Source organism: Strix aluco, chromosome 12, assembly GCF_031877795.1.
Source record: "Strix aluco isolate bStrAlu1 chromosome 12, bStrAlu1.hap1, whole genome shotgun sequence".
In the NCBI taxonomy this organism is placed as follows: domain Eukaryota; kingdom Metazoa; phylum Chordata; class Aves; order Strigiformes; family Strigidae; genus Strix; species Strix aluco.
In genome coordinates this window covers 15982254-16005954 of record NC_133942.1, presented here as the reverse complement: position 1 = coordinate 16005954, position 23701 = coordinate 15982254, and the positions used below count along the sequence as shown (strand labels likewise).

Here is a 23701-nt window from a genome sequence, read left to right as displayed (position 1 = left end):
GCACGTGGTAGCAGTGCCGCGCCATTGGCCCTCTCGCCAGGTAGCTGCAGCCGCTCCGCCAATCAGGGAGCTGTCCACGCGCGGCCGTCCGCACCCGATTGGCTCCGCCGCGGTGATCACGCAGCGTGACGCACTCCGCGTGTGCGCCCGCCGAAGAACCAATGAGGAGGGGGCCCCGGGGCAGCCCGCGGCGAATAGTAGGGCGAGGAGCTGAGAGGTGGCCAATGAGGAGCGGGATGGGGCGGGACTTTCCGCTGCGGGCGCTGGCTGAGACGGGCGGGTTTTAAAGCAACCGTCGACGGCGGCCGCAGGCTTCCCCCGGAGCCGGGGAGCGATGGCGGCGGCCGGGCCGGGCCTGGGACCCGGGGCCGGCGGGACGGTGAAGACGCTGGCCCTGGTGCTGGAGGACGAGGCCCGGCGCGGCAGCGGCGGCGGCTACTGCAGTGGGGACACGGTGTCCGGCCAGGTGCTGCTGGAGCTGGCGGGCCCACTGCCGCTCCGCGGGCTGCGCCTGGAGGCCGCCGGCCGGGCCCGCGTCGCTTGGAGCGAGAGCTCGGGCGCCGTCCCCGGGGCGGGAACCTGGGGGGTGGCGGTGAGGGCGCCGGGGCCGGGGCCGCGGCGGGAGGCGGAGGTGCGGTACCTGGACATCCGGCAGAGCCTCCTGCGGGACCCGCCCGAAGGTGAGGGGCGGCCGGGCCGCGGGAGTGGGGGGCGCGGGGGGGGGGGGGGGGGTGTCGTGGCCGTGCGGGGGCGCGGGCCCGGCCCTGAGGGGAGGCTCCCCGGGCGGCCGCCGTGTGAGGGGCGGCGGGGCCGCCCGCCGCAGCGACAGCGGGGGTGGGACCGGGGGGAGTGGCGCCTCCTTCGCGGGGGAAGGCGGCAGGGAAGGGCTCTGGGGCCAAGTCCCCCCCCACTTGCTCCCCGGGGGCGGCCGAGGGGCCCCAGGGCACCCCGCCGCAGGAAGGCGCCTGCTTTTTCCAGAGAGAGGGAAGGCTGAGGGTTGAAACCCTCTCCGAGGAGAAATCGGCATCGGACCTGGATGCTGGGAAACGGCGTGAGGCCTGGGTAGGTGCCCGGCCAACGGGGACATCATTCCCGCACGGGAAATCTCAGGCTGGTGCAGCCACAGCCTTCAGGTGGATGCCCAGGAGAGGGTTGCCACAGCTTCATCGAGTGGTCCCTTGATTCTTTGTATAAACGGCTGAAAAATGTGGCACAGGGCCAGAAGAAAGTCTGCAGCTCTTAATTTCCTCCACTCTGCATTGGTTTCCCGCAAAGGTTAGCTCTGCTGTGAATTAACGTCGGGCACCTGCGTGTTTGCTGTGCTCTGTAAGAGGCATCTGGGAAGCTGCCCGTGGAAGACCCTTGAAGCAGTTGGCCTCCTTTTGCAGTGGCTTATGAAAGCAGAGGAAGCTCTTTGTCGCATAGGTCTCTAGCTGGCAGTTTTGTCACTTGGACACTGCAACCCTATGGCAGAATTAAAAAATTAAAGGGAAGTGGCATTTTGTTCTGTAAGGGTGAAACGCTTCTCAAGTTTATCTGTAGGAAAAGTAAATGTAGGCCTTCAAAAACTGTATAATAGTAAGTCCTCTATGAACGTATGAAGATTACATACACTAATAGTATTTCATAACACTGAATTTAAATGGCAGCTCTTTAGCACAAAACTTAGTTTAATAGTTAATTGAAAAAGTAGATTAACTGCTGTCCCGCTGCAAAGGAGAAGAAACTTACTTCATGCTTTCCAGAAGCCATTTTGGATTAGAAATTGGCCAGAGTCCTGAACTGAAACTCAAGGTCTCCATGTTTCCTTGATTTTTTCATTGAAATCACATCACAGCATAAATAAAGCATGGGCTCCCATCCAGAACCCACTGGGATCAAGAAAAACTTCTCCTAGTCCCTTGCATCTGGGTGTTTTTATACATAAATAATTTATAAAAGCATCTGCTTTGTTCTTCTATTTATGGAATAACTAAAACATACTATTCATTTTTATCCTACAGGTGAGGAAAGCTTAATTCTTCTAGATGGAAGACATGAATTTCCGTTCAGCTTTCAACTCCCTCAAGAGTAAGTTAAATAATCCAACCTGAAGGGATTGTACTGGACGCTGCTTGTTGTGGAATGTTAACTTAATTGTAATTTGACTTGTGTTTTTTAATATTAAACTGATAGGTCAGCTTTATACATTTGTCTTAATCAACCACCACCTAGACATACCTTGTTTGTTTCAGTTTCCCTAAGGCCCTAAAAGTACACAATTGGTAAACATTTATGTACACGGGAAGGGTTCATGTTTGGAACTGAATTATAAACTTACAGCAATGCTTTCATGACTGCTTGTTTCAGACCTCTGGTGACCTCTTTTACTGGGAAGTATGGCAGTATTCAGTACTATGTGAAAGCAGTTCTGGAGAGGCCTGCGGCACCTGATCAAAGTGTACAGACGGATCTTCAGGTCATTAGCCATATTGATGTCAGCTCACCAGCTTTATTGGTAAGAGGGTCCTCTGCTCCTCCTCCCCCCCTCTAAAGCCAGCTGCAAAAAAAAAAAAACATTTCCAAGAAGCATTCACATCCAGCCATAACCATTTCCATGTTATTCTGGAGTGTCATTTTCTGACTTCTGAAAGCATATAAGCTCCCTAAGCTTTTCTCTATAAATAGATGATCTTAGGTTGTGTGAATAGCAAACAGAGTGGCTTTTTTTAATACCATTGATTACATCCCTGCTGGCAGAGATGCTCTTGCCAAAAAGTTATGCAGGCTTCAGATGCATAAATAAAGCTTAATAATAATAATGCACAAGCATAAAGTAGTTACTCTTACCAGAGCAACTACATTCACAGGGCTGCAGTGTCCTAAACTCTACAATAATAGTAGGTTGAGGAACAGTAATTACAGAAGAGTATTAATCATGCCCAGCCTGTCATTTATGCTCTGGCCATTATGTTACGTATCCTTCCATTTTGCATGTCGTTTTCTAACATTAAGTGTGTGCATGCAGCTGCTTCAGAGATCTTTTCAGTTATTTCCTTATGACAGATTTGGCCACATTAAAGCATTGAGTTTCTAATAATCACTAGAAATACTGTAGAGTAATAAGAAAGATCAGGCATTAAGTAATGAGAAAATAGGCAAGATGGAAGCTAATGAGCCGGAGTCTTTTATCTCAACCCATATTATGAAAATAATATAAAATTATACCTTGCACTTTCATGATAGCAACTGGATCTAAGTGGTTATTCATTTAAATATGAATGAGTAATTTCTATTTTACTTAAAATGCTAGGATAATTTTAACATTTCATCATGATGTGAACATAGCTAAGAGATGTTTTGAGCAGGGTTTTTTTTCTTCTTTATATGCTTACATTTTAATCTTTTTGGCAGTGACATTTGTAAGCAGAATACAGTCTTTATATTCAACAATGTATGTTAGGAGTATGAAGACAGTATATCCAGGTACTGCAAGGTAGAGCAGACCATGTTATTGCACAGGAGAGGGCTGTGGAGCACAGAAAATGGGCAGTGTGGGTCTTAATGGATTTCAAGGCTACCACCAAAAAAGTGCAAAACACCACAAGTTTTAGACTTCATAGTTACATTGACTGGGCACTAGTGCCCAGTAAATCATTTTAAGTAGCTTGAATCCTGGCTTGGACCCTTGACATGTGTACTTGTATGTTGTAAGTTTATTCTAATGACAACTTAACAGACAGTGTAGATGCCATCTAATGTGACAGTGCTCCCTGAATAATTGAGATGGTTTTTGTCATGAGCCTAAATTTCTTGGGGGTTGTGCGGCTTGCAAGTTATGAAGATGCATCACCTTAGCCCAGTGTGTATACATTTGTCCTTTCTTGTAAAGGATACAAAGGTGAAAACACTTCACCTGCTTAACTATTAGTTGCTTGCAGATGAAATTGATTCAGCATTCTTCTGCACTGAGGAACGTGGGCATAAATACCGCAGTACTCCATTAGACCTCTAAAAAGTCACACCTCTAAAATTTGCTAAATCAGTCTTTCTGAAGATAGATTACGTTCAAAAGCACATTGGTCTCTGTGTTCCCTAGTGGATATGGTCTGAATGCAGACTGGGATTTTAAAACAGCTGTATGTTCAGATAGCCAAACCTCAGTTCCATTTTACATGGTGACAAAACTCCAGTTGCATTGAGTAGTACAGTGATGCAAATCAAGTGGATTTTAGAGCTAGATTGCAATGACTAACATGCGTAACGTTAAACTGCAAGTGATAGATAGCTTTGTGCCATAAAATGAAAAATAACTCTATATTTTATAGACACCTGTTCTAAGAAGTCAGGAGAAGATGGTTGGCTGTTGGTTTTTCACCTCTGGGCCAGTGTCTCTCAGTGCCAAAATTGAGAGGAAGGGATACTGTAATGGTAAGAGTAGTTATCTTCAAAACGTGAATATTAAACATCTCATAGGGCTTTTTTATCTCTGTGAAGCCAACACTTTATAGTTGAAAGAATAGTTCTGTTTAGTAGGTAGTAAACTGAGATCTATATGAACTTGCTTTAACAAAAATCATCTTGCCTTTCCCCTCACTCCCCCCTTGGGAATATAAATTGAAAGGAAGTCCTATTAGTTAGTAATCTTATGAAAAAGCCATGTACATTTGAGTGTAAAGAACAAAATGTTTTTATTTGGGATAAAATACTTAATTGGGGATGTAATCAGGTTTTTATGTCCTGTTTGTGCAGGTTTACGCTTCTGTACGAATGAGCTTTAGCAGCTTCTTTGTCATCTTGATAACATTAGATATATTGAAGAAATAAAATAAAACATTCTGAAATTCAGTTAGTACTATATAAAAGGAAGATTGGTGCATAATTTGCAAATAAAGCTTTTATAGCTTGTTCATATTATGCTTAAATGTTTCAAAATGAATCATTGTTTATATGTAAAACATAGTAGGTGGCTATAATTCTGCCTGGATACCACTCTGAAAAAAAAAAAAAAAAAAAAACAAAACTAGCTTGAGGAAACTAACAAGTATTGTTCTCATAACATTGCAGATGATGTACGTGCTGCATAACATGCTTTGATACTCCCAGAGGAAAGTTGGTAATTACAAATTATTCATTGAACTTTTTCTGTCTTTAAGGGGAAGCCATACCAATCTATGCAGAAATTGAGAACTGCTCTTCTCGTTTGATTGTTCCAAAAGCTGCCATTTTCCAAACACAAACTTACCTGGCCAGTGGGAAGACAAAAACTTTTCGTCAAATGGTTGCCAATGTCCGAGGAAACCATATTGCCTCTGGGAGTACAGATACCTGGAATGGGAAAACTCTGAAAATCCCACCTGTATCCCCCTCTATACTTGACTGCTGTATTATTAGAGTAGAATATTCATTAGCTGTAAGTATGGATTTTAATGACAAATGTACATACTCTTGAATACTACATTGAGTTGGGAACATAAAAATTTTCTCTACTAGGCAGCTACTAGATTTTGAAATTGGGAACAACAATAAATATAAATAAATACCATATACCATATAGGTGAGAGACTGAAGATCATTAAGAAATTCTGAAAGGGAAAGATAGGAATAATGGGGAAAATGGAAGAATGTTTCTGAGGAAGAAGCAGCTTAGTTTTAGACCTCCAGAGGTTATTAGGGGAAGGTAGGTCAAGCTGAATGGGTTCCTCTAGCAATTGTTTTCAGAAATGGGAAGATAGGACTGGAAGTCCAGTGCATAATTATTTTTGTCAACCTGTTTTGTATTTTTTTTAATGTCATCTAGAGACAAGGTACGGAAAGACAGAAGTTGCTGGAAAATAAGGAAAGCTGCCAGAGCACTAGCTAAATGTATCTGGGATGAGAAGTCCTAATTTTTAAACAATCTGCAGTGTAGGGAGTAGGGTGGCTCCTAGCAGCAGCAATTCAATGGAGTCTCATGATGTTTTTTTTCTTTTATTTGGGGGTTCTCACATAGGTATATATCCATATTCCTGGTGCTAAGAAATTGATGATTGAAATGCCTCTGGTGATTGGCACTATTCCATGTATTGGATTTTCAAGCAGAAATTCCAGCATTACCAGCCAGTTTAGTATGGATATGAGTTGGCTGGCATTGACCATGCCAGAACACCCTGAAGGTAATAATACATATTGAACTCTTTATAATACAGCATAGTACTGTAGTGCCAGTTTAAGGGCACTACTAGGGATGTTGGCCATTAAAGTATGACTCATGAGAAGTGAGGCACATAAGTCTAAGTCAAGATCCAGAAGGATTGGTGAGGATACCCTAACTCCAGCCTTCTTAAGTCTCTCTTTACCCTTGACTATGTTCAGCTGAATCTTGAAATAACTGACTTTTGATAGTGGGAATTCTACTTTGGAGGTAGACACCTTATAGTTAATCGTTACTGAATATATCTTGCTACAACGCAGGTTTGTTGCTGGAGTAACCCTAAAAACACCTGCAGTGTTTCTGCTGAATCACCTAAGCTTACTAAAAACATTGTTCTAGTTAGAGTATTTATGAGTATAGCGTGCTTCATACAATTTGACAATAGTACAGTGTTTAATAAATACAGTCTTCCCGGTCTTGGATTCTGCAATATGTATGTTGTTTTGCTGTGAGTGAATAGTTTGAAATTTGACAGTAGCATCTCTTGTGTTTCAGCACCACCAAATTATGCTGATGTAGTGTCTGAGGAAGAGTTCTCCAGACATGTTCCTGCTTATCCACCACCAATTGACTGTGAGGAACAATTGTGTTGTCCTGTCTTTGCTTACATACAAGAGTTCCGGTTTCAGCCTCCACCTCTTTATTCAGAGGTAAAAAAATAAACAGCAGGTGCTGTTTTTATTGTCAGATGGCAAAAAAAAAAACAACCCCACATACAGAAATGCAAGAATTACAGGGAGTAATTGTTGCCTTTCTTATCTCTCTGTAGATCGATCCACATCCAACTGAGGTAGAAGAAATTCAGCCAGTTTCATTCATGCTCTGAAGAGGATTTGTAATGAGCATCATTGTGATGAATGTCTTGATCTTTCTGCTGCTTAAGCTGATAGTGCAGCTAAGAAGGAAACAGTTTTCTTTTTCAAAACTTAAGTTTGTATACAAGAAAGGCAAAGGAAAACGGAGAAGGAGGTATGAGCATGTTTGGTGATGGAAGAGGATCTGCTGGATTAGTCTGCACAGAGGATATTGTGGGAGCAGCTATGCTTGGGATACTCGAGAAGTACCTGAAAATACTGAATGCTTTCTAAAAAGTGGATATACTACATAAAGTACGAAGAAGAGATGTAAGGATCTTCTGAAGAGAAAAGAATTTATATTTTGTTCGGAACACTATGGAAGAATTTACGTAGTGATGTTGATGTTGAGAACTTCCGTAGTAGAACTTGCGTAGTAGAACAGAATGTGGGGTAAGAAAACATTTCCAAAAGATTCCAGTGTTCAAGGGGCTTCAGTTTTGCGCTGTCTGCATCCAAGAGAGGAACACTACTAGAATGTGGAGTGAAGTCTTTACTCCAGCTTAACTTTGTTTTTCATGAGAACCTGCCCTTCCTAACAACTGCCAAGTGGTACTATTTCATCATTCATAATGATTCTGAAGACATCGTGGATGACAGAATAGCTATTACGCAATATTATGAAGGCAACCATGAACTGAATGAAAGACACAAGTATGTAAAAGAAAATTGAACTTTGATAAGAGCTTATGCACTATGCTTTCTTTCAAGGGATTTCTTAAGGGAATTATTCTAGCCTCTTCTACTGTGAGTTCTTTTTCTGCATCTTAAGCCTATGGATAGCATGATAAGGGGAAGCATGGCAAGGGAGAATCCTTTTGCCAGCAGCAGGTATACTTAGCAAAATGGACAATACTTATTTATTCAGAAGCCTTTATAAGCCTACCTCTGTTTTGGATATTTACTTACGGTCAGATTTGAGACCAAAAAAAGTCTTGGTAAAGCTCCAGTATACTTCAAGGTTCTAAAAGGGACCCTAAATGGTTTCTGTGGTTAGTGAATGAGATAGGAGGCGTAGGGAGAGGTGTAAATATACCCAGAATAGACATAGCTTATAACTGAAGTGAAAGCAGACATCAGGGGAACAAAGTCCTCTGGTAATGGCACAAAGCTTTTCATTACTCCTGCATTTTTGTCTAGAGATCTATTGTCAGGGGCTGCACTGGTCGTTTGCTATCCATACTATTTTTTGTTAATGTGTTTCCTTGTTTGTTTTTGCTGTTTAATTTTGTTTTGGTGCAATATTTTAATGTTTTCTTCCTCAGGTCATTTAGAACAGTAGGAGTTTGTTGCTGCTAAGAGTGAAGGCACAGCATTGTACTTGGCCCTTCTGCTGCCTTCATTTAAAGTAGAATGTTTGCTTCCTGCCAAGCATCAATTGGAATAAGTAAGCCACCATCAACAGATCACTTAAAAGAGCAGAAACACAGCATTCTCAATATGCACGTTTACAGTCGAGTCTTTAAACTACAGGGGATTTTGAACTATTAGAACTACTCCATATGTCTTACAGAAGGGTTTGGGGTTAAAACCCGGTGCTTCATGTGGTAAAACATTGTACTTTCTGATAACTACAAGAATAGTAATTAAATTTCCTTCATTTCATCAATAACTGCAGTTTAAAAAAGTTTAAATGGTTTTTTATGAAATCTGTCTTCATTTAAGAAGCAGGGATTTTTCTACAGGCATACACGGATATATATTTTTAGTCTTCTTTTAGTATGACTTCCTTACATTGTCTAATTTCTAGCACTTCACCTCAAGTCACTTTTACATCAGTGTAAAAGACCTACTGATTGAGATACACGTTTCCAAACTGCAGTTATTTTTTTTCATTTGCAACTTTAAATACTGTCTTCTATAGTAAATGCAGCTTTAACCAAAATTTGAGCGCGTGTTTTAGAAAGGACATTCTAAAATTTAGTATTTATCTTAAGTCCCAAGATGTAGCTCTCATGCCTTTTGATTTAAATGATGGCGTGCCCATACAATCAATGCAGGATTTCCATTCACATCACCTAGAAAGGGAACAAGCATAGTTTCCTTAAACAGATACCGTTATAGTTACTTGAAAAGTAATGTGGCTGTGTATTAACTTGCATGTTAATAATTCAAAATATTAGCTTAAAGAACATTAGGTGCTTTTTGGACTGTAATACCCGATAGGTGATGTGTGCTGCCTGGTATAAACGTGGTCAAGCAAACAAGAGCATGAAGGGTAAAGTGCTTTTTTTTTTTTCCAAAAATCTTTGAGTTGTTTTTTATTATTTGCAGATAAACTGTGGCCTTAGATTGTTTGCTGCAAAAAAGACAACTAGAATGTGTTTCTGAGGAAGCACATGTGGCCCTTCAAAGGAGGGGTGAAAACAAGATTAAATTCTGCTCTCTGACACTTGGCTTAGTGCAGAAATTGATCCTTAAAATAATTACTGTTTGCACAATAATAAGTTCAATATGCAGGGGCTTTGTTTTGATAACTGTGAAACAGTTTAAAAGAGACAAAATAAAAAAAAAACCCATGCTGTTTAACATACGGGAACATGATTGTATTTTGTACTAATGAATGAGCCCCATGGGTTCTTTGTTAATAAAAGTGTCAAACCTACATAGTGCTGTTCATCTCTCTTTTGGTGTCTCTTAAGACAAATGACTGCACTGTCAAGAAGTACCTGTATTCTACCAACCTTGAACACGTACAGATCTCCTAATTATTTCCTGATCTGGGAACTTTATCTTCACCTGTCATTGCTTTAGTTCCCTGAACCATCCATAACCAAGAACTGGAACATTTATCAAACATGGCCTGCTCCTACCTATAGTTATTATGTAATATTCAGGACTTAATTGTGGGTATCTTACCCATAATGATTGAAGTGGCAGGATGTGTGCTCTAAGTGGATTTCTCATCTCATGTGTTAATCTTACAGGATATTTTATTGTTTCCTTTACACAAGATCATCTTTACTGGGTAGTTTGTTGATCTAAAGAGATCAGAACAACCTTATAACCATAACACAGAATGACCAAAGCAGAGTCCCTCCTACCATGGGGAAACAGATGACAAATTGTATCTACCACATAGCTCACCTAAGCCATAAAGGAGATGATGAAATCTCTGTCGGGGTCCTGCCTCCCAAACATTTGAGGAACAACAAACAGAACAGTTGATTTCTTCTTCCTGTTTCCACTTCTGAGGGAAGACAGCAAACATCTTGGAGAATCCGGGTGAAGATGCTGTTCAGGATCACGTGTTCAAGCACTGAAGCCTGCAGAAAGAGTCATGACTCAGGAAAATGGCAAAACCTCAAATTCTGGTCTTAGATTTCTAAAAGGTCTCTTACTAGATGATCCTAAAATATCCTATCACTATGTTCACAGCAGCAATTCCACTTCATGCACTGTTAAGTTTTACAGTTTGTCAACAGAAATAGTCCCCTATAATTGTCTATTAAAATACATTTAAGTGTTCAAACAGGTAGTAAACTACATGCTCTGCCATACAGAGATAGTGCAGATACGGCAGGTTCATGTTTGCGGCTCTGATACTTCTGATGTTTGCATGGAAACGCACAATTCATATACAGAGTAAGATCGTTTAATCGACTCCTGGAGCATGTTCCAAACTCAAAATAGCATGTTCTATTACTTCACCACCCAATCTGAACAGCAAAATGGAATATTTTGTAAAATCCCCACTATATATACATCAATTAAGAAGTGTTTGGAGAGCAGTTTGCAGACAAATTCGATTTGATGATAAACAATTGCTCTAGTATGCCCCAAAAAAACCCACAGCAGAAACACCTGCTTTCTAGCAAAATTCTGCTGATTTTCAGCACTTTACTTAGGGTAGTGACTGAGCACAGGGACATAGAAACCAGCTTGCAGACTGCTGCGTTTTCTAAAGCTGGTTATATAATATGTTAACATCAATACGGATAGTACAGGCTACTGCACAAAGTAGATTCTCTAAAGAACTAATTAGGTCTATGATGAATCCTGTCATTCACTTCTAATATTCAAATTTTATATGTGGCATAGACAGAGTGACAGTCTTGTCCCAAATTACTTAGTGGCCATAATTTTTAAACAATTCATACGACATGATAGTTCACAAAAGCTGTACTAGAACATCACCACATTATTAACATTTTAGGACAACAGACTAATAACGGTAAGTCAGAAAAGCATAAAGCCCAGTTTTATGCGGAATGCAAAATGGCAACTCAAGTGGGACTCCACTAGAGTAGCTGCTTATGCCAGCAACATGCTGTGGCCTGCCTTAGTTACACAGGACAGACTCTATCTGATTAAGTACAACTGTATTACTGATAAATCTCTGAGCACCCATCCCTTCACAAGAAAAGAGGAAATCCTTCTTAGTTTTGGCTTACATGCAACCATCTGGCTGCCTGGAGGGTGAGGAGAACATGAAATGGAGGGTGAAAGTAGCAGCAAGTGCTGGTGCTTGACAGATACCTACAAATAGATCGCCTCAAATAATGTGAAGAATGCAGAGCAGCCCAAAACATTTTTATAACAAATGCACAAGATATTTGCTGTGTCATTTGATGTCAGTTTCTTCTTATTAGTTCTGGTCTCAAATAACAAGTGACTGTGGTCAGTTTAAGGATACCTAAGTATCACATCAGGCATAGTTTTACTTAGCACTCAGCAACTGTGACAGCCTAACAAAAAGCATCACCCAAACATCAGACCAGTTCTTCCGCTTTGCTCCTAGCTCTGCTCAGTGTCCCAGACCTCTCTGGACACCTTTGCCCTGCTCTCCCCTCTCCAGCAGAACTGCTCATTGATACTTTGCTTGTAGCCCAAGACTCACATGGAAGTCTGTAGGCTCACACAGATGGGGAAAGCAGCATTAAGACATTTCTAGCCTTGTTCAATAGAAGGAGAATGGAGGTGAAAATTGTAGGCAGTCATCAGCATGGGGCTTGTGGGATGGCAGCTGGACGAGCGGGGAAATACGGAGAGGAGAAGCGGTCGGTGTCAGGCAGAAGACACAGACACAACAGCGAGCACTCCTCTGGGAGGGGGTTTAACCTGAACACCACAAACAACCACTCGCCCCCAACTCTTTTTACTGGCAGGACTTGGTATCAGATGTGGTGACACACAATGTGCACAGACAGGATGCAGACATGTAGGCTAAACCCAGCCAAATATCTTCGGCTATGAAAAACTCTCATTATTTTACAGCGCCTTGGCACAGCATCAGCCTCCCCATAAATTAGGCATTGGGCACAGAGAGGTGGCTTGCCACAGACTGTCGCAGACAACAGGAGGTGATTGTACCTGTATTGCAGTACCCAGTTGTATCACATTTATATACACACTTTTACAAAAGGCTTTTACAAAAATGAGGAGCATACCTTGCATATGTATAATAGCAACTTCTTACAAATTAACTTAAGCAGATCAGACTATATTTGTGACCTGCCCTTCTGTTGTACACATCATCGGGTCAGACCTTGCAGTGCCTGTGTGTTGTGAACAGCAGTTTCTCAGTTTTGGGGAACACAAACACACAGTTTCCTCAGCCCTGCTTCAGGGAAAATGAAAGAGTGGGTATAAGAGCTGATGGTGGGAACTGAAGCATGGGCAACAGGGTAATAATTTGCAAGGTCTTAAACAGGATTGTTGCACACAGATCCCAGGTTTCTGTATAGGCCAGTCCTATTTGATGTCACTTCTAGAATCAGGTTGTGTCAGTCACAACATATCAGACCAGAGTATGAGGAGAAAGTGATTCTTATTGCTGAACTAATTAGATTAATCAATGCACAAAAGAGAGCGTAAGTGACAAAAAGTTACATTTTCATTTAAATAATTGAAGCCCTGAAGTGCTTTTCTCCCATGTCTTAATGTGATGTGACCAATGCATTAGCCTTAACAGATTAGCAAGATACTAAAATGGAAAATATTCTGCTGTCCTGAGTGTAAAATGAGAGCAGAAAGGAAAAAGAGTTAACTGATCTGACAGATTCTCATACTACAGTGTCGTGGAGAAGTGTCTGAGAGGGTTTAGTGTCTATACAGACCTATCAAGTTTTGCATGCTGTGTGCAAGGCTGGTACCACTTGCCCCAACAGCAGCATTTTTGTGTCAGCACATCTCTGCCTCACTCTGAGATCCTAGAGCAGGTTGGCCTGATCCAGTACCTACAATGCAGCAGTCAGATCTGCTCAGCACAAGGGAGCAAGATCGGAAAGTAAAGCTGTAAGGCGAGGGGGCCCTCCCAAGCTGCAGCCGGTCCCTCTCCCATCTCGCGGCCCAGAGCAGCTGGGCTGTCATCTGCAAGGACGTGAGCTTACATGTGAGCGGCACAACCTGCTCCTCCGACCCCGCACAGGAGTCTCGCACGTCGGGGGCAAAGAATTTGAGAGGTCTGTTTGCGGGAGGTGTTAAATAGAAAGGTCCCCAGGAAGGGCAGCTTCACAGGCTTTTTCTCATGTGATCCCACCTGCCATCGCTGGGAGAGGACTTTACACTCATCCAAACAAATTAACAATTCATTTCCAACCCTGACATGAAGATTAACCCTGCCAATTAATTCCTTAATCTCTTGCTGCCGACAAGGCTCACAGTTGCCATGTGGATGCTTGTCCATTGGGGCCTGAAGCAGGGCCATTCTGTTTAATTAATGCTGCATCCAGGATATGGTGTAGCTGATATTCAAACCTATTCCAACTATACAAACCAGAGCTGTATCTCACACTTCACTGATGCGCCAGACAGCATTTGATGGATACCTCGAAAAGGGCATAGATTATCTCAATGCTTATGGCAGCTTTTGCTGCATAAAGGAGATACATTAACCAATGCAGAGTCATTTAGCCATCGTAGAGTTGCAAGAAAATGCTTCTTGGTCCTTTCCACGATAGACATGATAGCATTACAAGTTCAACAGGATTGAAAGTTTTATTTTTAAGATGATTGTAGGAAATAGTTGAACTTTAGGATGAGAGCGCTGTGACAACAGCAGCCTCCAGTTGAAACACAGGCACATGCTGCTGCATTGGGAAAGGCATCCACCCAGGTTTCTGGCGGAGACGACTTTCCCTTTTATTTTCCAGGTTTGTGTGCCTGTGACAGAAACAAAGAAACGCAGAGAGACGAGATGGCAGCAAGAGCAAGCAGCGGGTCTTAGCCCTAAGAGCGCAGGGGAATCGTTCGGGGGCAAGGGACTACGTGCAAAGCTTTTGGACCCACGAGCACAGACACAGTCTCGCAGTATTCAGCATTCAGAAAAAACAGCATTTTGCACGTTTCCAGTAAGCAGCAGGAAAAGAAAATTCTACGAATTTTCCTTCTTCCTCCTGCCTAAAATAACTGACAAGATGTTGGGTTTTGGCTCAGTGCTGGAGGGAGAAGGGGCAGCCGCACTGCGTGTGGAGGCTGCTTCAGGAAAGAGAGGTTAGATGTGATCTGAATTGACAGGAGTTGGGAAATGTGTGAAGCACAATAAAAAGGGAAAGCGATGCTCAGTCACCTCAAGGGCTCTTTGTAAACCAGCTATAACAAATTGGGTCAATTTTCCTTTGTTTCTCTAGGTTTTGCCATATATAATTAAAAAGACACTGCCCATAAAGGTGCTTTACAAAGTTAACTAATACTCAATAAAATCTATGAATAATATTAAATTAAAGACTACAAAACCTCTCTGGACATATAAACCAGGAAGTTGCAGGCGTATAAAGTAAGCAAACAAAAAAAAAAAATCATAATTTAGTGCCTGTTACAACTAGTCCAGCGGGTGAAACAAGTGAAGGTATCGCCGAACTGCAAGGAGCATATGGATTGTATAAACACAGAACGTAAATGGTGTTTACAGAGAAGTACTGGGAAGGAGGCATTATGATATACTGCACAGGACTCTGCTCCACGCAGAAGTTAGGTAATGTCTGGTTTGGGGTTTGGGTTGGGGTTTTGTTGTTGTTGTTGTTGTTTTTACGTATTTGGTTCAGTGCTTAATTATACACTGAACTCCTTGAGCCCAGGAAGGGTCAAGGTCACCCTGTTGCAAGAGCCAGCCAAGCAGAGTGAAAAATAAAGTCTGGGTTTCTCTGCAGACCTCTGCCCACCAGCTCCTGACAAGATGAGAGAAACATCTGCTGTCTGTGAGCTACTGAAAGGGGAAACAACATTTGATGAAGAAATTGCATCTACCTGATAGAAACAACCAGTCCAACAGCTGTACAGGTACCTTCAGAGGTCACACTACAGAGATGTTATCTTCTTTAGTAGATCCTGTTTTTTAAGACACGCAGCAAAGCCAAGAAAAGTTTGGGGACTGGAAGAGTCTGAAGCACACATCACTATTTACATAGTGGAGGCGTCTTCAAAGACACTGTGCCATGTCGCTGGAGAATCGAGTCTTTGTGTCCTCAGGGTTTGTTTCCATGGGATTTGTCAGAAGGACAAAAAGCTCGCATGATCTTTCGCGTGGGCTGTTGCTCATGACATGGCATTTGGTGCAGGACTCAAACAGCACTCATTGATTCTTGGTGGTGTTCCCTTCACTAAATCACTTGGTACCGATTCTCACTAGGATTTGGAGCTATTGGTGTGTGTTGCGGGGGGTTAATTTGCTGCTCTCTACAGGATGATTTGGCAATTCCTTGTTTGCTGAAGTTGTCACACTTTCTTCTAGGAACTCCTGCTATAAATAGCTCTTGGGTGGATGCCAGGTATATATATTTTCTCCAGGCAGAAGCCCAAACCAAGAAGTGAAACACTTTACTATCAAACACGGCACAGAGCAGAGTGTACTGGTACATGGACATGAGGAGAGGGAGGTGATCTGTCAGGTATGCACGGTGGGAGTTGGTAGGAAAGGCCAGGCAGTGCTAAGAGCACCATCCTTCCCTCTTGCACTCAATTTATGCTTAAATTATTCATCAAATGCAACTTTTTCAAAGCCACACCAAACAGTGGCAGAGCTCAGAGTCCCGCTCAACCCATGTGCATACATTTTGCCCCCCGTGCTCAGCTGAGCCATTACATGATCCCCAGATATATTAGGGCACATTGCAGGCTGAACCCCCCCAGCCCCACTCCTACCCCCACCTCACACCAGCCTAACACAGAGCAGCTCCATGAGAACTCAGCCTCCCACTTCTGCTCAGATCGTCTTCAACCAACAACCATAGCAATCATTTGCATCTCCTGTCATTAAGCCTTCTGTTTGATCACAGCCAAGCAGCCCTTATGGGGATCTGGCACACACTTACAATGCAAGCATGTTGGGAAAATGACTTCAAGGCTATTTAGAGAGGATTCCCATGCCTACAACAGTTCACAGTTCAAGGGAATCCCCATCTCTGCCTGCAGCACACACTGTTAAACACAGGCTGCCAGAAAATTTTCCTTTGGGAGGGGAAAAGCAGAAGAGAGAACAGCCTGACAAGTTCAACAACATCAGCCTTGGCCTGAGATGTTTTCATTTAATGCAGGATGGCAATCCAGGCTTGGTTCTTCACCATCCCTTCTTTCTCTCCCCCACCCACACTCTCCATCCATTTACAGCGGTACTTTTCCCAAGCGTAAGCCATCACCCGCAGGCCCGAGTAGGCAACAATCCCTCCCACTCCTTCAATTGCACCTCAGCTACTCCCTTCTTTCCAGACAACTGCACGCCAATCACTGTTATCTTGGCTACATCGCAACTATAATCCCTGGGCAAAGACGGGCTATTCTACTGCCAGCCCTCAATTGTTCAATCCTTCCCTTCCCCCTCACACCTAACTTGCACTGATCTTAAAATCCCTGCACAGAGCAGGGGGTGGCAAATGAGCAGGAGGAAGGCAAGGAACAAGGCTTCCTGTGCTCACGACACAAGCATTTGCTGTCACAGCTCTCCTTGCCAGCTCAACTCATTTGAGCCAACGGTTGAATGAAACTAATAAGGCTGTGTCCCAGTCTCTGCTACGCTAAGTGAGAAGCAATCTTGCCATCGCTGGCACGCGTTCCTGGCTCTCTGGCAGACAGAGCTGGCGGGAGGCATTGCGGGATGCCAGGAGATGCCCCTTCTTGGGCTACCCACCACTCCATGAGCAGCAGGGCAGCCCTTCTGCCTGGGGTCTGGCACCAGGACACGCAGCTCGCATGCTGTGGTGACTGCTCCCGTGCCAACACTTGTTTGAATAATGATATTTTCCAGCTGATGCCTGCAGAGATGTTTGCATTTTTCTCCCATGCACCTCAGGAGTGTTTTCTTTTAATTGATCTCACAGACTGGGATTTTTCTAAAATACTTAATGGTTTCATGGCCTTGCTTCCAGAAGCATTTTTGTTCCCTTTAAACTGACTTCAGTGCAGAGTAAAGTGTCACGGTTCTCATGAAGATCTCAGGCTTTCTGGGCTTTAGAAATCCAGATGCTGGTTTTCCTGCTCTCAACCCTTGGCACCCTTTTCCTGCTCCCATCTCTTGGCAATGAAATGAAACCAATTTGCAAGAAAATCTACTGCAGACATTGTTGTCTTCAGCTGAGTGGAAACTCCCAGTTCCTTTTGCTGTTGCTGGCTTAGGAACATTTGTGGTTTCTGGCACATCCCTAACAGGTATGAAACTTGTACAACTGCTGAATCATGAGCTGTGCAGGGACTGACGCAACACACCACGTAGTCAACTTTCAGAGGTGGCCTTTGGCTGAAAATTCACTGGGAGGAGGGAGAGGTGAACACCAAAAACCTCTGTGGGAATGCAGGGGCGGAGGTGTGGGCCACAGGCCAGCAGCAGCCAGGAAGAGGTGGCTCTAACCAGAAGGGGGTATGTGGCTCCTGTGGCTTGGCCCGTGGAGGGTTGGGCAGAGCTCCTGGGAAGGATGGCTCATTTGTAACGCTGCTCTTTCCCGGTGTGATGGCTGCAAATGGGGGAAACAGTGTCACGCCTGTCTGACAGCCAACAGCAAAGCTGACGCCACTCCTACTTACCCAAATACACGCACCTAATGTCCCATTTTATCACCCCACGCACCCCAGGTCACTTCTGGCAAATTATTAGGGAATATAATTAGAAACGCTCTCTCCAAATGAAAAAGACAGGGTGAGCAATGTTTTGTCCTGAGCAAAGACGCACTTGAAGGGAATTTGGTTTTCTGCATCAATTCTCTAATAGCCAAAAGGACCCGCTCTGTGGAAAGCATCTGAAATCAACAGCTGGAAGTCTGAGCTGCTTCCCTCTCTCTGTCTTTTAAAGCAGAAAGGAAGAAATTGCTCCAGACAGACCCTGCCATTGCTAGGCAGTAAGAAACACGCTGGGCAGCTGCTGTTCAGAGGCACATGCAGAGATACTCTATTGGATGAGCAAGGCTTCTCTCTTTTGAAAGGATGGAGGTGTAATACAAAACGATCAGCACCATAAGAACTTCCTGGCTGTGGCGATCTGTTGGTAATGGACCGCAAGTATGCGGTGGAGTTTGCATTAGTATAAACAGGCAGCCTAGTAAATTTATGCTGCGTTAGTCATGACAATAGCAGTCACGGCCTATTGTAACGTAACCAGAATTCATTAGGTGCTTCCCTGTCATCCATATGAGTAATAATAACAACAACAATTAATACTTCAAACATGAACAAGTTTGTCCTGCTCTTTTAAAAGCAAAAATATTGCTGCCCTTATTTTAAGGATGGGAACCTGAGATAAGCAAGGAGGGTGACCTAATCATTATTATTCTTTGGAGTACACGATCACTTATGGTGTTTTGGCGCCTGGTTCATTTAGGCAATTATTTTTGTGATCCACCCATAAGCAGAACAACAGAGACAAAGATTTGGAAATGGAGAACAGACATAAGACTATGCTGCTTTGTAGGATACTGGATACTCTTCTCTGTCTCTGCCTAGATACCTCTGACTAGAGGCAACAGATACAGGGGTTTTTGGGAAGAAAGGTGGAATATGATGGGTGAATGTATCATGCTTAGATCTTGGCTCCAGAACTAGTGAGCACTGCAAGATTCATGCACATTTCCACTCTACCCTAAAGCTCCTGGTGTCAGGGACAGACGCAAAAAGGGGGCAAAGATTTTAACATCTGTCTGGAATTCAGTCTCTTGGGTCCAGAACCAGACCTGATGTCACTGGGGTTGGATTCAACATGATCTGGAAAGGACAGAGGGCCACCCATCTCTGTTCCTACAACTGGCATGAGAAAACATGTCCCACCAGGCAGCAGCAAGGCAGTAGTTATCAATTGCTCTGTACTTTTACTAAGCCTGCCCTGGAAAACTCTCCAAATATTGCTCACCAATCAGTCTTTACTACATCCTACTTTTTGTGCTGAATTCACCAAGCACACAAGTCTGCTACCACTTTTACCTGCCTTGCAGTTTTTTATTTCAGATAGTAGAAACTTCTGGTTTTAGCTTCAGATACCCAAGCTCAATCCCTTAATAAGAATAAAAGTTTAAACCTTTATACCAAAACCTCCAAACACTCAATAAGCACTACAGTTATCATCATATTACATATCCATCAGTCCTAGAGTAATCTACAATCTGTATATACCAGATTAATTTTCCTGGTGGATGAAGTCAGTGGACTCCTAAATCTCTGTCTTGCTCTCTTGTACCAGAGCAGGACACGGGACAGGTCAGGAGCTGCACTAGTTTCTGTGTAGTGAAGGAGCCATTTCACCCTGTGCCTACATCAGTCACATTTCAGTAATGCTGGAGGCTGCCAAACTAGAGAAAACCACAGTGAAGGAGGTACTCAGAAAGCTCTTGACTTAAACAAACTTATTTCTGACTCTGCTGGAAAGGCAGTTGCCCCTCACCACGCCCAGACCTAAGTCAAGATGCCACCAGAGTGACAGGTTGCAGTGCATAGGTATAGTTCTCACACGGGCAGTTTCATCCTCATGCTAAGCTCAGTCATCCTCAAAGGTCACAGCAGAGACCTTTGATGCTGGGGTATGACAGAGACAGGCAACAGTTCATGGCAAGATCCACCCTCTCCCAGTCTGCAACTCTTCCCATTTACGTCTATGCCCTTACGTCAGCCTCGGGCTTGGCAGGCAGGCAGATAGCTGCTTGGTTATCTAAACAGGTGGCACAGGCAGCAGAATGACTGACTTCGGCACATGTGGCTCCAAGATTTGTGCAATCGTATCCAGGAGTTTTCAAAGCGGTTGGATTTGCAAAAGAGTTTTCAAAGCTGCAAGAGGCCTTTGAGATCAAGCCCTTGAAAAATCAGCTGAACCGTGTCTCTGTTTCTTGCTTGCTGACAAAAAAACCCCAAAACATCACCACTGTCAGCAATGTACATGTTGAACCATGGAAGAAACGGGCTGTTTTCTTCATCTTCCTGCCCTGTTAACCAAATTGATAGATGTTGAGGAGGATCATGTGCTTTCTTGCAGGTTGAGGCTGGTGGACAGAGCAAGGGAGGATGGTGGAATTTCAGATTCGGTTTGGACATGCAGTCTAGCAATGCCAAGTAAACAAATCTCATTAAGTTTGAGCAATGAGCACCTCTGACAGGGAGCCATGAGAAAAGGAAACTCCAAAGGGAATTGGGAACACATCCAAACTCCACCAGACTTATGCAGATCTTTTCCAGAATCCAAGTCAAATCACTGGTCCCAAAGCTATTCCTACCCTGACCCTCGCCTTATTACGTTGTCAGTGTTGTGATTTGCCCCACTGTGCTTCTCCTGAGCCAGCTGCTCTGAAGCAAAGGTGGGTGGTAAGGACTATGTCTGACTGCAACATCTTTTCAAGCTTGGGAGCCCACATGTCTGGCATATCCCCAGAGCATTACCAACCTCACCTAATTCCCAGGAAGGATCATCTGATGGAATGGCAGATGCAGCTTCTTTCCACCACACCCAGGTCCCTTAACTCAGGAAGAGACCACTGTACCTCCCTCCTTTCTGTTTTCTCTCTTTCCAGACTACAGTCCATCAGTAAGGGTTTGGACAGCAGGGAGAAGTATAGCACTTCATAAAGGAGAGGGTAATGATCTTCCATCCCAAAACCCGTGCCAATCCCCACCTTGACACTCTGTTCACCTTGTTAGCTATGTCTGATGGCTACTGGAACTGTAACTTCCACCAGACACGTTAAAACCAATGCTTTTTGGGGATTTCTCTTTCAAGTTGCACTCAGAAACAGTCCAGACCTGGTGATAAAGGGGGCGAGTGAATCCCGCCAGCATACAGATGACAAAGTATTGATTTAATGCAGACACAGTTACCATTGCGTTACATCATACAACCTGTTCACAGCCTGCAGAAGCCCTTTTTCTCCCCAGCAGCTCTGTCCAAGATCAGACCTCTTTGCTCAGCTCCTGCACTGGGTTTGGTACAGTGGGAGACTGTTAATTGTCTCTGCTCCATGCACACATGACCCGGTTGGCCTTGTGTTGGAGACCAGCTGAATCAAGCTGTGGTTTTGCGACGTAAATGATATAATAGAGCAGCCCTGTCCAGCAGAGGACTCTGATGGATCAGATCAAAATAGCAAACTAATGCTGGTCTATCCAGGCCAGTAAGAATCAGAAATCAGATTAGGGAGAAGTCACTTACTACACTGTCCTCCAAGCAGGCATTAGTCAGGCGATGTAATGGAAACGGAAGGGCTATTAGAAGTGAAATGATCAAACGACGCTAACACGCAAGGTGAAGTCTCCACTAAGGTACATTGTGTGAAGGGTACATTGTTGGGTGAAGACTGAGAGCAGCAACCTTTAATTACCTCCAAATACGACACCTCCATTGCTCACTTCAACTACTGGAGCAGGCAAGGACGCAATACGGTGCTACATAATGATGGAACTGTGGAAGGGTGGACAGGAAGGAGAGGAAATGAGGCTTTCTTCAAAATGAAGTACCTCTTGCAAATGAAAAGGATTTTTCTTCTGAGTTAAAAGATGACTGACATTTTCTTCTTCTTCTACAAGATACTGAATCGTTTTGCTTCTCACTGGAAGATGATCTTAATCACCTAGTAAAGACACAGGAAGGGCAAGAACACAGTGCACAGAATGCCATGCTAACATGGAAAATGTGTTGTGAAGCTCAGATCGCACTGTCCATGAGGCAGGAGCTACCCGTATTTGTTACTTTTGTACAGCACCTTGCACATGGGGTCCTAACCCCCTAACAAGGAATAATCCTGAGGTCCTAAGTACAGTGGCAGAATTTCACCCTACATGAAAATGCTGTTCTTAAGCTGAAACTGTTCCGGGATGTGACCATCTAGACAAAAACAACCCTGTTGCAGCCAGAAAAAGGACTAAAGTTTGTTGGGAGGGCAAGTGGCCTGGAGAGAGAGAAAAGTGCCTGAGGCAGCCATCTGGGTGTTAATAGCAGTGACCAAAACTATAAATTGGATAGGAACCTCCAAGGGCAGGAGTTAATCTGAAAAGCAGCACATGAACAAGAGAAGAGGCGACCACCATCACACCCCAGCTCAGCCTTTCTGCCTCAGGTATCTCACCGATGGGAGAGCAGCGGGTGACTTTCTGGGGAGACAGGCCCTATAAGTCCCTCTGAACAATGTCCCCCTGGTTAACATGAAGCAATGGGACACCGTTATTATTGCAATGAAGAGGGGATGTGCCAGCGGGCTCACGACCCTGTTATTCTGAGCCTTGTAAATATCTATGAAACTCTTTTCTAGAAACATATGTGAAGGGCATTTGGCATTATGTAAGATTACATGTACATCCACTGCTACTGCTCTTTAAAGAGAAGTTTTCATTTCTGAATCACGATGGAAACAGTTTCCTAACATCTCTGAGATATTTGGAAGAGTTATTAGTTTGTATGAACATATAACTGTGGGTGTATAACTGTGGGTCCCAAGGGGAACCTGGAAACCTACACAAGCAGTGAGGCCTCTCGTATTATGCAAGCCCCAACCTGCTTTCCTACTCTAAAAGAGGATGTTCATTAAAAAAAAAAAAAAAGGAAGCGTTTTTTGGTGGTTTGTTTTTTTCTGCCCCACAACCCTAACTGTCCGAAAACGTTCAGTCAATTAGCAAAATAATCTGAAACCATGTCAGAAAGGTTCAGAAGTTACCTATTTTAAATAGCCCAGAACCCAAATTGCCAATCCTTGCAATTCTACGTGTCAAGATCACACTCCCGCTGGTTCAGCCCACAGCTAATGTGACTCTGCTCCCAGTCCTGCTGGCCAGGAGACTCCTCTCCACGGCTCAGAGGTGTGAGGATCACCCATGGCTCCCCATTCAGACAGAAATTGGATCCCTGCGGACGGGCCTTTGCCGTGTCCTTGTATCAGATAATAAAGAAATCCACATGTTCGCTGGTTGTGTGTTGATCTGCCCCAGCTGACAGCATCAGGGCACACAGGGAGCTGGGGTGTTAGAGGGTCTGGCTCAGCAGCCGGCCAGCCTGGTAGGCAGCAGTCTCAGATTGGAAAGGATCATGAGAAACAGACTGAGTCCCAGTCAAAGACAATGGTGCTCACTGTATACAGACAACTTGAACTCCAAAAAATCCAAAAAATGAATGAACTGTCAAAGCTCTCCTCCCTTTACTATCAGCTATACTTTGTCTTAGGGTACAGAAGACCACAAAGCTAATGACTGGAGGGAATAAAACAGAGTTCTTGATCAAAATCCAATCCTATTATTTTCCAGCTTGTGGAACAGAGATAAAACAACATTTAAGTGTCTGTCATTTACC

General features: G+C 43.7%; 1 protein-coding gene across 1 annotated transcript; it reads left to right on the top strand.

Moving 5' to 3' along the window:
* Positions 1–287: 287 nt before the first annotated feature.
* On the top strand, positions 288–9631 carry ARRDC4 (arrestin domain containing 4). Its single transcript, XM_074837416.1, has 8 exons — positions 288–680; positions 2004–2070; positions 2350–2497; positions 4308–4410; positions 5136–5392; positions 5972–6134; positions 6668–6822; positions 6942–9631. The coding sequence occupies exons 1-8, from the start codon at positions 335–337 to the stop codon at positions 6996–6998; spliced, it is 1296 nt and encodes a 431-aa protein (XP_074693517.1). The 5' UTR covers positions 288–334; the 3' UTR covers positions 6999–9631.
* The last annotated feature ends 14070 nt before the right edge of the window (positions 9632–23701 follow it).